General features: G+C 49.7%; 1 protein-coding gene across 1 annotated transcript in view; it reads right to left on the bottom strand.

Moving 5' to 3' along the window:
* Positions 1-1,674: 1,674 nt before the first annotated feature.
* The window catches only part of NSDHL (NAD(P) dependent 3-beta-hydroxysteroid dehydrogenase NSDHL), a 38,543-nt gene continuing 25,984 nt past the window's right edge, over positions 1,675-14,233 (bottom strand). Inside the window, exons 7-10 of the mRNA XM_031019867.2 lie at positions 13,449-13,591; positions 12,325-12,427; positions 10,572-11,371; positions 1,675-6,695 (exon numbers count right to left, since the gene is read on the bottom strand). Coding sequence (XP_030875727.1) covers positions 11,039-11,371; positions 12,325-12,427; positions 13,449-13,591 — 579 coding nt within the window. The 3' untranslated portion in view covers positions 1,675-6,695; positions 10,572-11,038. The remainder of the gene's footprint in view (positions 6,696-10,571; positions 11,372-12,324; positions 12,428-13,448; positions 13,592-14,233) is intronic.

The following is a 14,233-nucleotide window of genomic DNA, read 5'->3' on the forward strand; positions in this document are numbered from 1 at the left end:
GTAACTACGCAGGGGAGAACTTGGCTATCACTTTGACTAGGTGATCAAAATTAACATCATCTAGATGATACCTTTTTTTTTTAAGATTTTATTTATTTGACAGAGAGAGACAGCGAGAGAGGGAACACAAGCAGGGGGGGAGGGAGAGGAAGAGGGAGAAGCAGGCTTCCCGCTGAGCAGGGAGTCTGATGTGGGGCTCAATCCCAGGACTCTGGGATCATGACCTGAGCCGAAGACAGACGCTTAGCGACTGAGCCACCCAGGTGCCCCTAGATGATACCTTTACAAGGACACAACATCACTTCACTGGGTACTCATATAGAAAAAAATGTCCATGGATCCTGCCACATATCATACAAAAAATCAGTTGCAGGCAGATTGCAGATCTAAATGTGAAAGGCAAAACCACAAAGCTTTTATTTTGTTTGTTTGTTTAAGTGGGCTCCATGCCCAGTGTGGAGCCCAGTGTGGGGCTTGAACCTGAGCTGAGATCAAGAGTTGGACGTTCAACCTCAATCGACTGAGCCACCCAGGTGCTCCAAACAACAAAGCTTTTAAAAGATAAACGGGAGGTTGGTGGGGAGATGGGGTAATTGGGTGATGGGCATTAAGGAGGGTGATTTAAGTAAAGAATACTGGGTGCTGTATGCAACTGATGAATCACTAAATTCTACCTCTGAAACTAAAAAATAAAATAAAGATGTTAGTAGAAAGATGCTTTCTAAAAAAAAGAAAGAAGAACAGGAGAATATCTTTGTGAACTTAGAGTGGTCAAAGATTTCTTAACCATAACACAAAAAGTGATTAATATAAAATAAAAATTTGATAAACTGAACTACATGAAAACGAAGAACTTCTGTTCTTGAAAACACACTGTTGAAATGCAAGGCCACCCCAAATATGAGAGGAAATCTTCACAATACAGAAATCCAACAGAATGCTCACCCAGAATACATCAAACAAACAAACAAAATAAACAACTACTATAAATCAACACAAAGGATAGGCAAGCCTATAGGAAAGCAGGTAAAAGATCTAAACAGGTGCTCAGTATTAGTAGTTCTCAGGAAAATGCACATTAAAGGCATAAGATCTAACATTTAAAAGACAGAAAATACCAAGTGCTGGTAAGGATATGGGGGCAACTAGAACACTCACACATTGCCAGGGAGAGGGTAAGTTGGTACAACTGCTTTGGAAGAGTGTTTGTTCTTATCTATTAAAGCCAAATGTATGTGTTCTCTGACCTAGCAATCCCAGTTACGGGTATTATTATGAGTTGAATTGTGTCCCTCCAGAATTCATATACTGAAGTCTTCTCTCCTGCCCTGTATCTCACAATGTGACTGTACTTGGAGCTAGGGTCTTTACAGAGGTAATCAAGTAAAAATGCAGTCATTAGAGTGGGCCTTAGGTCAATATGACTTTTTATAAGGAGAGGAGATTAGGGCACAGACACCCATGGAGGGAAGACCATGTGAGTCCACAGAAGAGACTGAACCTGCTGACATCTGGATCTTGGACTCCTAGTCTCCAGAACTGTGAGAAGCTAAATTTTTGTTGTTTAAGCCACCCAGTCGATGGTACTTTGTCATGGTAGCCCGAGCAAACTAAAACAGGTATATACTCAATACAATTGCATATATATGTTCAACAAAAGGCATACACAAGGAATATCCATAGCAGCACTATTTTTAATAGCCAAAAGCAACCCCAATGCCCATGATAGTAGAAAGAACAAGTCATGGTATCTCCAATCTGGAGGAAGAGAAGCCAGACATGTAAGAGCACATACTGTGTGGTTCCATTTACGTAAAATATAAATCTACATTTCTTGATCTGGGTGCTTTTACACAGACACGTTCTCTTTGTGAGCTGTGTTCAAGCTGTACACTTATGTATGACATGCATATTCTTTTTAGTGTCTATTTTGCTTCACCACAAAGTTTAAAAACATAAGAGCACCAGACTTGGAGGGTCCCACCCCCCAATAATCTGCAGGATTCAAAGAGAATTAAACAGGAATGGCCTGTCTTTATTTGTTGTAGGTACCATTGATAATGTTCCAGACTACTTGCTGGGACACAGAAGGTGAGGGCAATGGGCAACCTTTGAGAGATGGCAAGAGCAGACTGCCTGGCTCATGGAGCCCCTGGATGCTGGGCAGAGGACAAAGGGGAAGCCCGAGTAGAGTCAGGGATACCTGGGACGAGACTGTTAATATCAACCCATTCCCATGATTCTGTATATCACAGCATACCCACTATCTATCCATGGGGGACACTGGTGTGGTGGGGACAGCCCCAGCCCTGCCCCTCCCCACCATGCCTTGCAGGCCTTGGTCTGAAACTCTCTCCACTCTGACTTGGAATGGGCTCCTGTCTCCAGGCCTTGCAAGCAGCTACTTGCCCAGCTCAAGTACTGCTCATCTACTGGGGTCCTGAACACAAAGGGTAAGGGGATTCTTCTTGGTTCTAGAAGGAAGGGGGTACACAGGCCCCACAGGGTTATTTTGTGCAATATCTGAAGATACATCTGAGTTTTCGTAGGCTTTTGTTTAGAACTTCCATTAAGAGCATTTCGGTTATGTGGGACAGGGCCGGGGTGTGTAGTTCAGACACAGACACACAGACACACACAGACACACACACACATAATCACAGAAGCCATTTGTGTCGCATGGTCATTTCCTGAAGCCCATGGAGCTGAGGAGGATAGAGGGCCCTCCCTGATCAGTGTTCTATGGGACAGTTGTAAAAGGCATAACATGTTACCACAAGATGAGGCTCACAGCCCAGCGGTCACCAGACTGCCTGTGGCTAGATCTGGGCACAGAATGGAAATGATGTCACTAGCGCTTCACATTATTTCATCCAATTAACTGAGAGTTAATTAGTATGTCCAAAGCGCTCTGAAGCTGAGGAGTACTGTTTCTTCACGATTGGGGTGAGAGCGGCAAGCTCAGGAGCACAGGGAGCACTGACACTGGAATGGGAAGATGGGCAAGGCTTCTGCTTCTGTCTTGCTGTGAGGAACTAGGAGACATTTGTGCCAGCGTCTGTAGGAGTGTCCGGGGCTGCCACGATCAAGTGCCATACAGTGGTGGTGGTGGAGGGACTAAGACAACAGACATTTATCCTCTCATGGCTCTTGGAGGCCAGGAGTCTGAAATCAAGGGGCTGGCAGGGCCGTGCTCCCTCCAGGGGGCGATCCTTCCTACCTCTTCCAGCTTCCAGCCTCCAGCGTTGCCCCAGGCATTCATTCCTTGGCTCATGGTCACATCACTCCAGTCTCTGCCTCTGTAGTCCACATAGCTGTCTTCCCTGTGTCTGCGTCCCTATTTCCTCTTCTCATAAGGGCACCATCATATTGCTTTAGGGCCCACCTGAATGACCCCATATTAATGTAAGTGATAAAATTCAATTTGAGAATAGTAGCACACCTAGAATCTTCTGTCCAGCTCCTTCTGGAAGCTTTTTGGCTCCCTCAGTCACCCCTAGGTTCCTGTGCTGAGGAAAAAGATTAGGGGGAAACTCACAGGCATGAAGCACTCATTGGCCACTAGAGATCAGATGGGCACTGTTATGGGTTGCATTACGTCCCCTCAAAAGATAGGCTGATGTCCTAATTCCCAGTGCCTGTGAATGTGACCTGATTTGAAAATGGGTCATTACTGTTTTCTCATTGTTGCAGGGTTCTCTCCGGCTCTGTGGAGCACTCCTGCTGGGGTGGGGACAGGTCGGCTCCACGGTGCCATTGCCTTGGAGGACTCCCTAGTGTGCAGGGAGGCAGGTACAAGAACCAGGAACTTTGTGCTAGTGTCATCGGTGGAAGAAGCCCCGGGCGGGCACCAGCAGGAGCTTCACCTGGCCTGGCTGCCCGCCCAGTAGAGACTTGTAGTAGACAGCCAGGCAAAGAGGGCAGGAGGCATTCCAAGGAGAGGCCCTCACGCGCTGCCATTAGCAATGGGCTTCTTAGTCCCACGGGAGTCCCTTTAAAGCTCCTGAGCAGACTGCCTGTGAAGCCCCTGGCCCAGAGGGGCCGTAGGTGTCAAAGGTTATCTTGGGCCCCTCCACACTGAAAGCAGCTTCTCAGCATTCAGTGGTCTGGCCAGAACTGACTTCGGAGAAGAGAGCAATCAGACAATCAACTGTTAACAGGATAAGGACCTCAGGACCCTTGGTTCTGCAGTAGCATGGTATGCTTGGGGCCTTGCACCCATCTTGCAGAGTCTAATCTCTGCAGGCTTGGTCTCAGCACCACCTGGGCCCACGTTGGGAGCCCCTGTGATTGGCTATGGCTAGATGGTCTTTGTGTGGCCTTAGCTTAGTTTCTGAGCTTCACTTCTCTAAACACTAATCCCAGCCCCAAATACAGCACAAAGAGGCATGTCTAAATCCTACTTCCTCTCCTACCAGGAAATGAGACCGTCCCAGGCCTGGAGGCAGTGCTGGGACCTAACACTTGCTCACCTGGGCCACTGGATTCTCAGGCCTTTTTAAACCCGCCCTGCAGATCCACCCACATTTCTCAGCACCTTCTAAGCCAGCACCATCAGTTGGTGCCAAACTAGCCCAGTGAATTATCTGAATAGTATTTGGCAGACAGGGCTGCGGGGATCCAGCAGTTTGCTTGAAGCCCTGGGCCTGTCAGAGATAGGTTGGAGCATTGGCCCTTTACCCAGGGGCCTGCCTCTCCCTGCCAGCTTGGTGAGGGGATGCCCCTCCCTAGATTCATGACTGTTGAGCCTGTTGGGACTTGCCTGTCCTCTGGCCCCCTTCTAGCTGGAGGCCTGCCTTATACCCAGGCCCTAATACCTTCCATGCAAACTTCAGACAGAACTGTATCTGGCCAAGCCTTAGCTAGTCATCTCACTACCCTGTACTTGGGTTCGGATAGAACCTCATACTTCACTGGTTTTGCTAGGCAAACCTTAGAAGACCAGGAAACTCCTGCCCTGCTGAAAAGCCCAGAGCAGTGCTTTTCTAGACCTCATGTACCTTATTAGCCACTGTGGTAGACTGAGTAATTGCTCCCCAAAATGTCCACTTCTGGAGGAGGAGATGTGTTGATGGAAGTGGAGATTGGAGTGATGCACTCGGAAGATGGAGGAAGGGGCCACAGGCCATGGTTTTATAGTGGTGCTTGCCTCTGGTCCTTCTCCTTGAACTTTTTCCACCATCCAAACACAAATGCCACCATGTCACTCTTCAGAGGGCAGAGGGCAATCAAGTCCCAGCTCCCTGACCTCTGCAACCTCATTTCCTACCATTTCCAGTCACAGACCATGGTGGTTCCCTTGGCCTGGAAGCTGGAATGCCATTCCTTATCTTCTCAAGCTGGCCAAATTGGACTCACCCTGTTTTATTTATTCATTTATTTTTTGAAAGTAGCCATCCTCATGGGTGTGAGGTGCTATATTATTACGGTTTTGATGTCTATTTCTCTGATGATGAGCGATGTTGAGCATCTTTTCATGTGCCTGTTGGCCTATCAGTCACTCTTTTTTTCAAAAAGATTTTATTTATTTATTTGACAGAGAGAGAGACAGCAAGAGAGGGAACACAAGCAGAGGGAGGGGGAGAGGGAGAAGGAGGCTTCCCGCGGAGCAGGGAGCCCGATGCGGGGCTCGATCCCAGGACCCTGGGACCATGACCTGAGCCGAAGGCAGACGCTTAACGACTGAGCCACCCAGGCGCCCCCTATCAGTCACTCTTAAGCAGACATTGGCAAGCTTTTCCTGTAAGGGGGAAGGTAGTAACTATTTTAGGCTTTGTGGGTTACAAGATCTCTGTTCATAACTGGTCAACTCTGCCATTGTAGCATGGATGTAGCCATAGACAATATGTAAACCAATGGGTGTGGCTATATGCCAATAACATTTTATTGACCAAAGCACAGGCAAATAGGATTTGACCCCAAGTTCAGTCTGTGGACCTTTGCTCTTAAGGCAAAGAACACTTGGGTTATTACTTTCTCTGTGGGACTCTCTGAGGGTTAAGTGCTCTATCTTGGTCACTTCTGCATCCCTTTGGACTTAGCAGGTGCTCAGTTAATATTTTCTGAATTGATGGTCCCCCCAGAGAATAAAGCCAATGGTGTGTGTGTCTCAGTACTTACTAGAGAAGGTGTCTCATAAGAGTTGCAGTACAGGGAAAGGCTAAGAGGCCTTCACCCTCTTCCCCCCCTTTCTCTCCTACCCAGCTCACTCAAGAAAGTTTTCTGGGCTGAAGGAGCTAATGTGAACACACCTCCTGGGGGCTGAGTGGGTGACAGACAGACCTGAGAAAGGGAAGGCTCTAATTTGGGTCCACTATCATTTGGAGTCTTCCATAATTGACAACTAGGCAGTGCTGGGGGAAAGAGGTGCATGCTGCTGATGGAAGGGTTCTAGTGTCTCTCAACATGCCTCTTTTTTTTAATGTTTTATTTATTTATTCATGAGAGTCAGAGAGAGAGAGAGAGGCAGAGGGAGAAGCAGGCTTCCCACTGAGCAGGGAGCCCAATGCAGGACTCGATCCCAGGACCCCAGGATCATGACCTGAGCTGAAGGCAGACGCTTAACCATCTGAGCCATCCAGGCACCCTCAACATGCCTCTTTTTTGTCTCCATTCCTAACTCTTCTTTGTGCCCTTTCAGCCCTTCATGTTGCAAAGTCTCAGATTAGAGCCTGTGTCCCTTCCCAGATGAGCACCTTTGCTGTGTTAGCTGCATGAATCTAGATGAGTAATGTGGGATGCACTGGCTTGGGGATCAGGAGCTTGTGGTTTAGCCCTGGCTCTGCTAATTGCCTGAGGGCCCTTGGCCATGACTTCTTCTCTCTGGGGTTCCCCCAGTTGGTCAATGTGGGTGTTAGTAGCTTTGTCCTCTTAATGCCCTTTCAGTCTGGTCACACTTACTGGGCAGAGAAACAAATCAAAAGCCCCTGGCCCTTGAGGAATGTAGTGGCTTGTTGGAGATCTGGACAGCTAAGCCAATGACTGACGGCAATGCAGGGTGGGCTCTGTAGGAAGCCAGAAGACAGAGACCGTGGGGAGGAAGCTGTGAGGAGTGAATGATGTTGGAGATGACGTTTGAAAGAAAAGGAGGCTGCAGGCCCAGCAGGACTAGATACCCCGAGGCGAGATGTGCAGAGAATGCAGCTGAGGAGCCAGAGGAACTTACAGGCTAGCCTGCTGGGGTTAGGTGGAGGGAGCGAAGACAAGGACCCACAGACAGAAGAGCTGGCCACAGCCACCCTGTGGTCCATGACCACATGCAGATGAAGATGCTAATGAAGCCTGGGATCCCTACTCTGGCCTCTTCACCCTCAGCTTGTCTCTCTTGGACCCTTACCCAAAAGCCGGCTTCCCTACAGCTGCTGGTGCCCACCCCACTGGCTTGAATTTTGTATCGGGCCGCAGTCATCTTTGAAAAGCTAATCCCAGCTCTGTGCCTTCTCCCGACAAGACACACTCAGATGCCCCCAAGGCTGTGTCCAATTCCTGGGGTTCACAGACCTCCCAATTCCACACACTAGTGCCAGGCGAGGAACCTCTGCTCCAACCAGTCCCACTGGCTCTTTCCTTTTGTTGCTGCTGTTACCCTAGGATTGCAAGCCAGGCACGTGGTTACCCACATTTCTTGAGCACCCACTCTGTGGGGACACTGGTTGGCTCTGCCATCAAGGAGCTCCTGGCCTGGTGGGGGTGGGAGAAAGTACCCCGAGGGAACACACTAAATAGAGCAAAGACTGAGAGCTACAGCCTGGGAGCCCAGAACAAATAGATGATCTCCAGTTGGGAAGATCAGAGTAGACTTTTGTGGGGAAAGGGATCTGGCTATTCTGTAGTAGGGGACATAACAAGGAGAGGGCATGGCAGGCAGCCAGGGCAACCTGCGTAAGGGGATGTCTGACAGGTCATGAGCAGTATGGCTGGCGCACAAGTGCGAAGTCCAGTGGAAGAAGCTGGAAGGGTGGGCTGAGAACAGGTTGTGATAAACTGGCCACAGAAGGTGTTCAAGAGAAAGTTGGGACCCACTGAAGTGTTTTTGACAGAGGAGAGACAGATCTAGGTCTCTTTTAGGAAGGACAACCTGGAGATACATAAAGACTGGATCAGGGGAGGCAGACATATCAGCTTGGCTGTTCCAGTACACCTGACCCTGGTGCAGATAGGGCCAGGTGCTGAACCAGGTCAGTATCAATGGGGAGGGAAGAGGGACTGAAATGAGAGACCTCCCCAATGAACATGCAGAACTGAACACGGACTTTCAGCTGTCCTCAAGCTGGCAGACAACTGCCTTCCCTCTAGCCTGATTCTACAGATGGATGTGCCATGGAGGGTAGTGGAGGGAGGTGCAGGCCTAGGTCGGTTATCCAGGATGTCATTTTAGGGAAGTGTGCTGCAAAGTTATCAGCCATCAGAAAAGGGATGGGTTGGAGTGGCCTGGGGACTTAGGCTGGTGAGCGGGACAAGTTCAGTCTTGCAATGGCTGAGGCAAGGTTCTAGCTGGACTTGGTGACCTGGTGGGAGTCCACTTCAGTGGTTTGGAACCATGGGTGGGGCCCGTAAACACAGCAGCAGGCCCACTGAGTCTCCGCTCAAAAGGTCTGAGGTGGGGCCCCATCATTTCTAACGAGCTCCTAGGGGGTTGCAGAGGCTACGCTTTCTGGGCAGTCAGACTTTCTACAAACAGATGGGGGTGACATAGGTCTGAGTCAGGAATGCAGGGCAGAGCAAGGAGCAGCCATAAAATCTGTCTGGGGTAGGGAGGGTGTTTCCACTGTAATATCAGCTCCAGGCTGTGCCTGTTTTATTGACCACTGAAGCCCAGGCAGTGCCCAACAAACATGTAGAAAGAATGGGTGAATAAAACCAGTGAGCAGACAAGAGGTTCCCTTAGGAAGTAGAAGATACGAATAGATTGGACAGTCTGGAGTTCGATGAGGGACATCTTTTGTAGAGGCAGCTGCTAGCATTTTCCCAAGAGAGCTGAAAGGACAAAGCTGAGGGCACTTTGGTCTGTCAGCTTCACTCTTTTAGGCATGAGTCTCCTCGTAGCTGCTCTGAAAGCAGAGTCTATCAGTCCTATGCCCTGGCCTCCTCCTCCCTCCCACTCCTCATAGGAAATCAAGCAGCGAGCTCTGAGCTCTTTCCAGGTGCTTCAGCTAAAGCTTCATTTGTATTTCCATGGCTGCATCATTGCCCAGACCTTTGCCACTTCCTAACTGATCTCCCAGGCTCCACACAGGGTGGCGACATAAATTTCTTGATTTTTGTCCTCCACTGCGTAAACTGTCAATGGTTTCCCATGCCTATAGGAGACAGTTTAGCTCTCTTGGCTTGGCATCCTCAGCCCTGCTTATCTCTTCAGCCAACCCAACTTCCCACTACTCCACGCCCCCAACCCCAAGCCATGCTGGTCACTCCTGTACTTACTGAATCCAAGAAAGACAACACACTGTTAATGAGATTATAAAAAGCCACTGACTCTGAACCTGACCTTTCAGCCTGCAGTGCCACCTACGGGCCTGTACCTACTGACTATTCATTCTTCAAGTCCAATTCAGTGCCGTCACCTCCTCGTTGGAAGTCTCTTTGATGGTCTTGCCTGGAAGCCATGTCTCCCCTCCTTGAACTTACACCACCTTGTCTCAGGTGCATTATTTTTTGTCTGGTATTACAGGGGCTTGTGAACATATCTTGAGCTCCTCTATTCTAAGTGCCTTAAGGGCAAAGACCTTGTCTTACTTCTACTTGTGCTCCCTTGCCCCATCAACATAGCAGTCTCCCCTCAGGTGGGTGTGATGTTCCTATCACACAAACCTCATGGCATGTACAATATCTTCACTTTATTCCAGTGTCCCCGGCTGCCTCTCCACCCCTGGACAAAGGCAGAGAAGAAAACAGAAGTCTTTAACATTACATTTCGATTAGTCTGGGAAGAAATCAGGTTCTGTAAGCAGAACATCACCAGAAAATAGAGAACACTGAATCCTATGTGCTTTGCCTTTTGGAGACTGGCCTGAAGGGTTCTGAGTGTGAGCTGCAGAGAAACAGTCCTTTCTACATCATCTCATGGAGTTTCTGCCCAAACTCCAAGCAGATAAAGAATGCTCTTCTCTCTGACCTTTTCAATGGCTTACTGTCAACCAGCTCCACGTCCCATGTTAGAAGAGCTACACAGCTGAAATGGCAGGCCACTGGGGCACACTACCACCTTGTAACTAAAAAGGACAATGGGGCTCCGCTGATAAAGAGAGACACGTCAGGACGCCTGGGTGGCTCAGTCGGTGAAGCGTCTGCCTTCAGCTCAGGTCATGGCCCCAGGGTCCTGGGATCGAGTCCCGCATCGGGCTCCCTGCTCCCTGGGAGCCTGCTTCTCCCTCTGTCTGCCGCTCTCCCTGCTTGTACTCTCTCTCTCTCACATGCGCGTGTTCTCTGGCCAATAAATGGATAAACTCTTAAAAAAAAAAGAGAGAGAGAGAGACATGTCCATGAAAGAATGTTTTATGAAAAAACAATGCAGGCAGGCACACCAGCTGTACCGGAGAGAGAACGTGGAAGCATATAAGGAGGTGCCCAACCAGAGGTCTTTTCCCTCTGGAGACTGATGGGGGGAGGGGTAACAATTATTTAAGCTTTTAAAAAGTTTTTGCTTTAAATTCTGCATCTATTTGAAGTTTCACCAAATGGATTGTTTTTTTCCCTACAGCTTCCTTGATTATGTAGAAGGATGCTGGAATGATAAGTAACCCAGGAGAGAGGAGGGGTGGGAGTGGGGGTGGGTAGGGGAGAGGGAGAGGAGAACACAAAACAGTAGAATATGAAGCTGCCTGCTTTAAGAAATTCAAATTCAATCCGACAAATGGGAGAAATGCCTCCAGTTTCCTCCACCCTTGAGGTCATGGAACAGCTGGGTGTGCTCTCATCTAACTGGCAGGAGGAGACCTAAGCTCAGAAGAAAGTCACTTGAAGGAGGTTAGTTTGTTGGTCCACAGGGGAGAGTTAGTAGCCGGGGAAGGCACTGCGAGGGCCCAGTCTCTGGGCTGCATCACTTGACCTTCCGCAGGTAATAAAAACTCCGCACAGTCCTTTCTATAGCGTCATCCATGGTGATCAGTGGCCGGTAGCCCAGGACCTTTTGGGCTCTCTCACAGCTGTAATAGTGGAACGTGCCAGCCAGTGCGACACGCATCGGTGTGAAAGTGGGTTGGAGCTGGATGACAGGACTGACCACCAGCACCAGGAGGGACAGCAGGAGGGCCAGGTAGTAGGCCACCCAGTAGGGGATGTGGTACTTGGGGGCCTCATAGTTGAGGCCTGTCAGGATGCGGGACAGGAATGTCCAGAAAGGGATGGGTTCGTCATTGGTGATGTGAAATGCCTGGAGAGAGAACAAGAAGTTAGAAAATGCTCCCCAGCTGGCAGGCCACACTTGGAACTTGGAGCTCAGGCATAAGCTTCTGGCTCAGCCTGGGACCAATATTTTGGGAAGCCAGTGGCCTCTGCCTGCCTGCCCACCCAAGATCTCCAATCTGCAAACGTCAGCCAGTGGCAGAGATGCTTTTTTGATTTGGAGCTTTTTTGATTTGGGCAGACTAAAGGTATAGACAGGAAAGGTAAGTTTTATCTATGGGCCAGGATTTTTAACTGAAGCTTAGATTACACTCAGGAAAGTATGTCTGTTAATTTAATAATCATGTTAATCATGGTAAAACTCCTTATCTTCATATGCAACAACAGGTCACATGCCTTTTCTCAAATGTGCTGTATTTGGTCTAAAACAAAAGCCATACACCCACCCGACCTCCACCACCCTAAGTGTTACAGGAGTGGGAAAACAGCAGAGGTCCAGGAGAAAAATGAGATCCAAAGAGGGGGTTCCAAAGGGAGTAGTGAGAAACACGGAAGAGGGGGGCCCTGTGAATGGGAGGAGAGGGTGAGGGGGCCCTAATGTGCTCTCCCCTCTCTGCATGAGAGCTCACCTCCCTGACATGTCCATCCTGCCCACCAGGTGCCAGATGCCAAGAGACTGAGATACATCCACCCCTCCGGAGGGGTGAGAGGCATGAGCAAGGGTGGGCAATGGGAGAGAAATGAAGGGACTTCCAGAATGACTGGGAGGGAAGATGAGTAGCAAGCACCCCACTGAATGTACATGGGACCCTGCTGGGAGCAGTCACGTCCACAGGGGATCAACGTCGGACCAATGGGATCCTAAAGCAGATCAGCCAGGACCCAGGATCATGAAGGCAATTTGCCAATGAATCCAAGCACAGGGACATGCAGCCCGAAGACGGGCAAACGTGCATGGGGCAGGAGGAGAGGGTGCCTTACCTTCCCACTCACGGCCGTGTCTTGGGAGAGGTGCTCTGCAGCCAGGATGTGTCCGTGCACCACGTTCTCCACAAAGGTGAAGTCCACCAAGTTCTCCCCGTTTCTGTGGGCGTACGGGGCATGGTTCCACTGTTAAAGATGCTAAGGGGCCAGGATACCTGGGGCCCTCAGAGGCAGTGGAACATGTAAGGGCCGAGCAAGGAGTCTGAAAGCCCAGTGCCCTGCCTGCCCCATCCTGGCATGGCCCACACTCAGGGCTAAGGGCTTGCTTTGGCCTCTACACCTTTCTACCATCTCTTTCTAATCCCTCAAAGCAAGAAGACAGGGCAGCAGGGAGGCAAGGTGGCAATGGAAAAAAAAAAGGAAGGAAGCAAAGGTGTACTGGGGAAACAGCCACGTGCTGTCACCACCCACAAAGGCCTCGCCACCTGCATTTTCCTTGAGAAGGAATGTGAACACCTCTACCAGCCTTCCTAGATCCAAGGCCTGGCCCTTGACCCTGTGCCAGTCTCCCACCTCCCCAAGCCTGTTTCCTCAATTTTCAAAAAGGGACACAAATATTTTCCCAGGCTACGTGATGGTATACTAAGTTGAACAGGGTCCTACCCAAATTCATGTCTCCCTGGAACTTTTGGATGTAACCTCATTTGGAAATAGGGTCTTTGAAGATGTAATCAAGCTAAGATGAGGTCATACTGGGGTAGAGTAGGCCCTAAATCCAATGGCTGATATCTTTATAAGAGGGAAATTTGGATGTAGATACACAGAAAAGACGCTCACGTGAGGGTGGAGGCAGAGATTAGAGTGACTTGTCTACAAGCTAAGGAACACCAAAGACTGCTGGCCACCACCAGAAGCTGGGAGAAAGGCCGGGAACAGATTCTCCCTCAGTTTCCAGAAGGACCCCCTGCTGCCAACACCTTGATTCCAGACTTCTCGCCTCCAGAACTGAGAAAGAATTAATCTCTGTTGTTTTAAACCCCTCGGTTTGTGGTCATTTGTTGGGGCAGCCCCAGGAAACCAACACAGAGGGCAGCAGAGAAGGCGGCATTATAAAAGAGCTAACCAAGCAAGACTGATCCTTGTGAGGGGTCAGGGAGAAGACCAACTATGGGCCAACTTACCCAATCACGAACTTCATCTTGCCTTTCCTGGCTGCCTCGATGAGGATGGGGACCAACTGGGGGTCCCTTGGGCCGAAAATGCCATGAGGGCGAATGGCCATGGTTAAGAAATTCCCCTCAGGATCATTGGCACCCAGGACTGCCTGTAAAAGAGCAGAAGGGGCATGTCAGCAGCACCACTTACGGGGGACACAGAGGCTGACTTCTGCTCTGGTATAATTTGGGGCTACTTCTCTATCCTATCCACCCATACCACCCAAATTTGAAACCACAGGAGATACAGCTGGGTCAAAACCAGTGTGATCAGGGGCCCCGGGCTGGCTCAGTCGGTGGAGCATGTGACTCTCGATCTCAAGGTTGGGAGTTCAAGCCCCACATTGGGCACGGAGCCTACTTACAACAACAACAATATGATCAAAGAGAAAGGCCTGGGTTTGGGTTCCAGGACTGAACTGCACAAATGCAGCCAGGGGAAGATCTGAGGGTTCCAGGTAATGAGTCAGTCATGAGTCTCCTGCCTCTCCTGCCTTAAGTTCCACGGGCTTGTTTCCACCAGTCCTGAGCTGTTCTCAGTTCTGAGTACCACCTCCTAGGAAGGGACTCTGATGAACCCAAGTGGGCCAGGAAGAAGGGACTGAGAAGGGCCAGGAAGAAGGGACTGAGAAGGTAAAGGGTCTGGGAGAAACAGGTCAAGTCTTCAGATATGTTCTGTGTCTGAGCCATGGCTGTCACTTGCACCTCCTGAGCACAGGAGGTGGGAGTCTCAGTGCCTTGGATGAGAGTAC

Source organism: Leptonychotes weddellii, chromosome X, assembly GCF_054177405.1.
Source record: "Leptonychotes weddellii isolate Sample4059 chromosome X, ASM5417740v2, whole genome shotgun sequence".
Taxonomy (NCBI): Eukaryota; Metazoa; Chordata; class Mammalia; order Carnivora; family Phocidae; genus Leptonychotes; species Leptonychotes weddellii.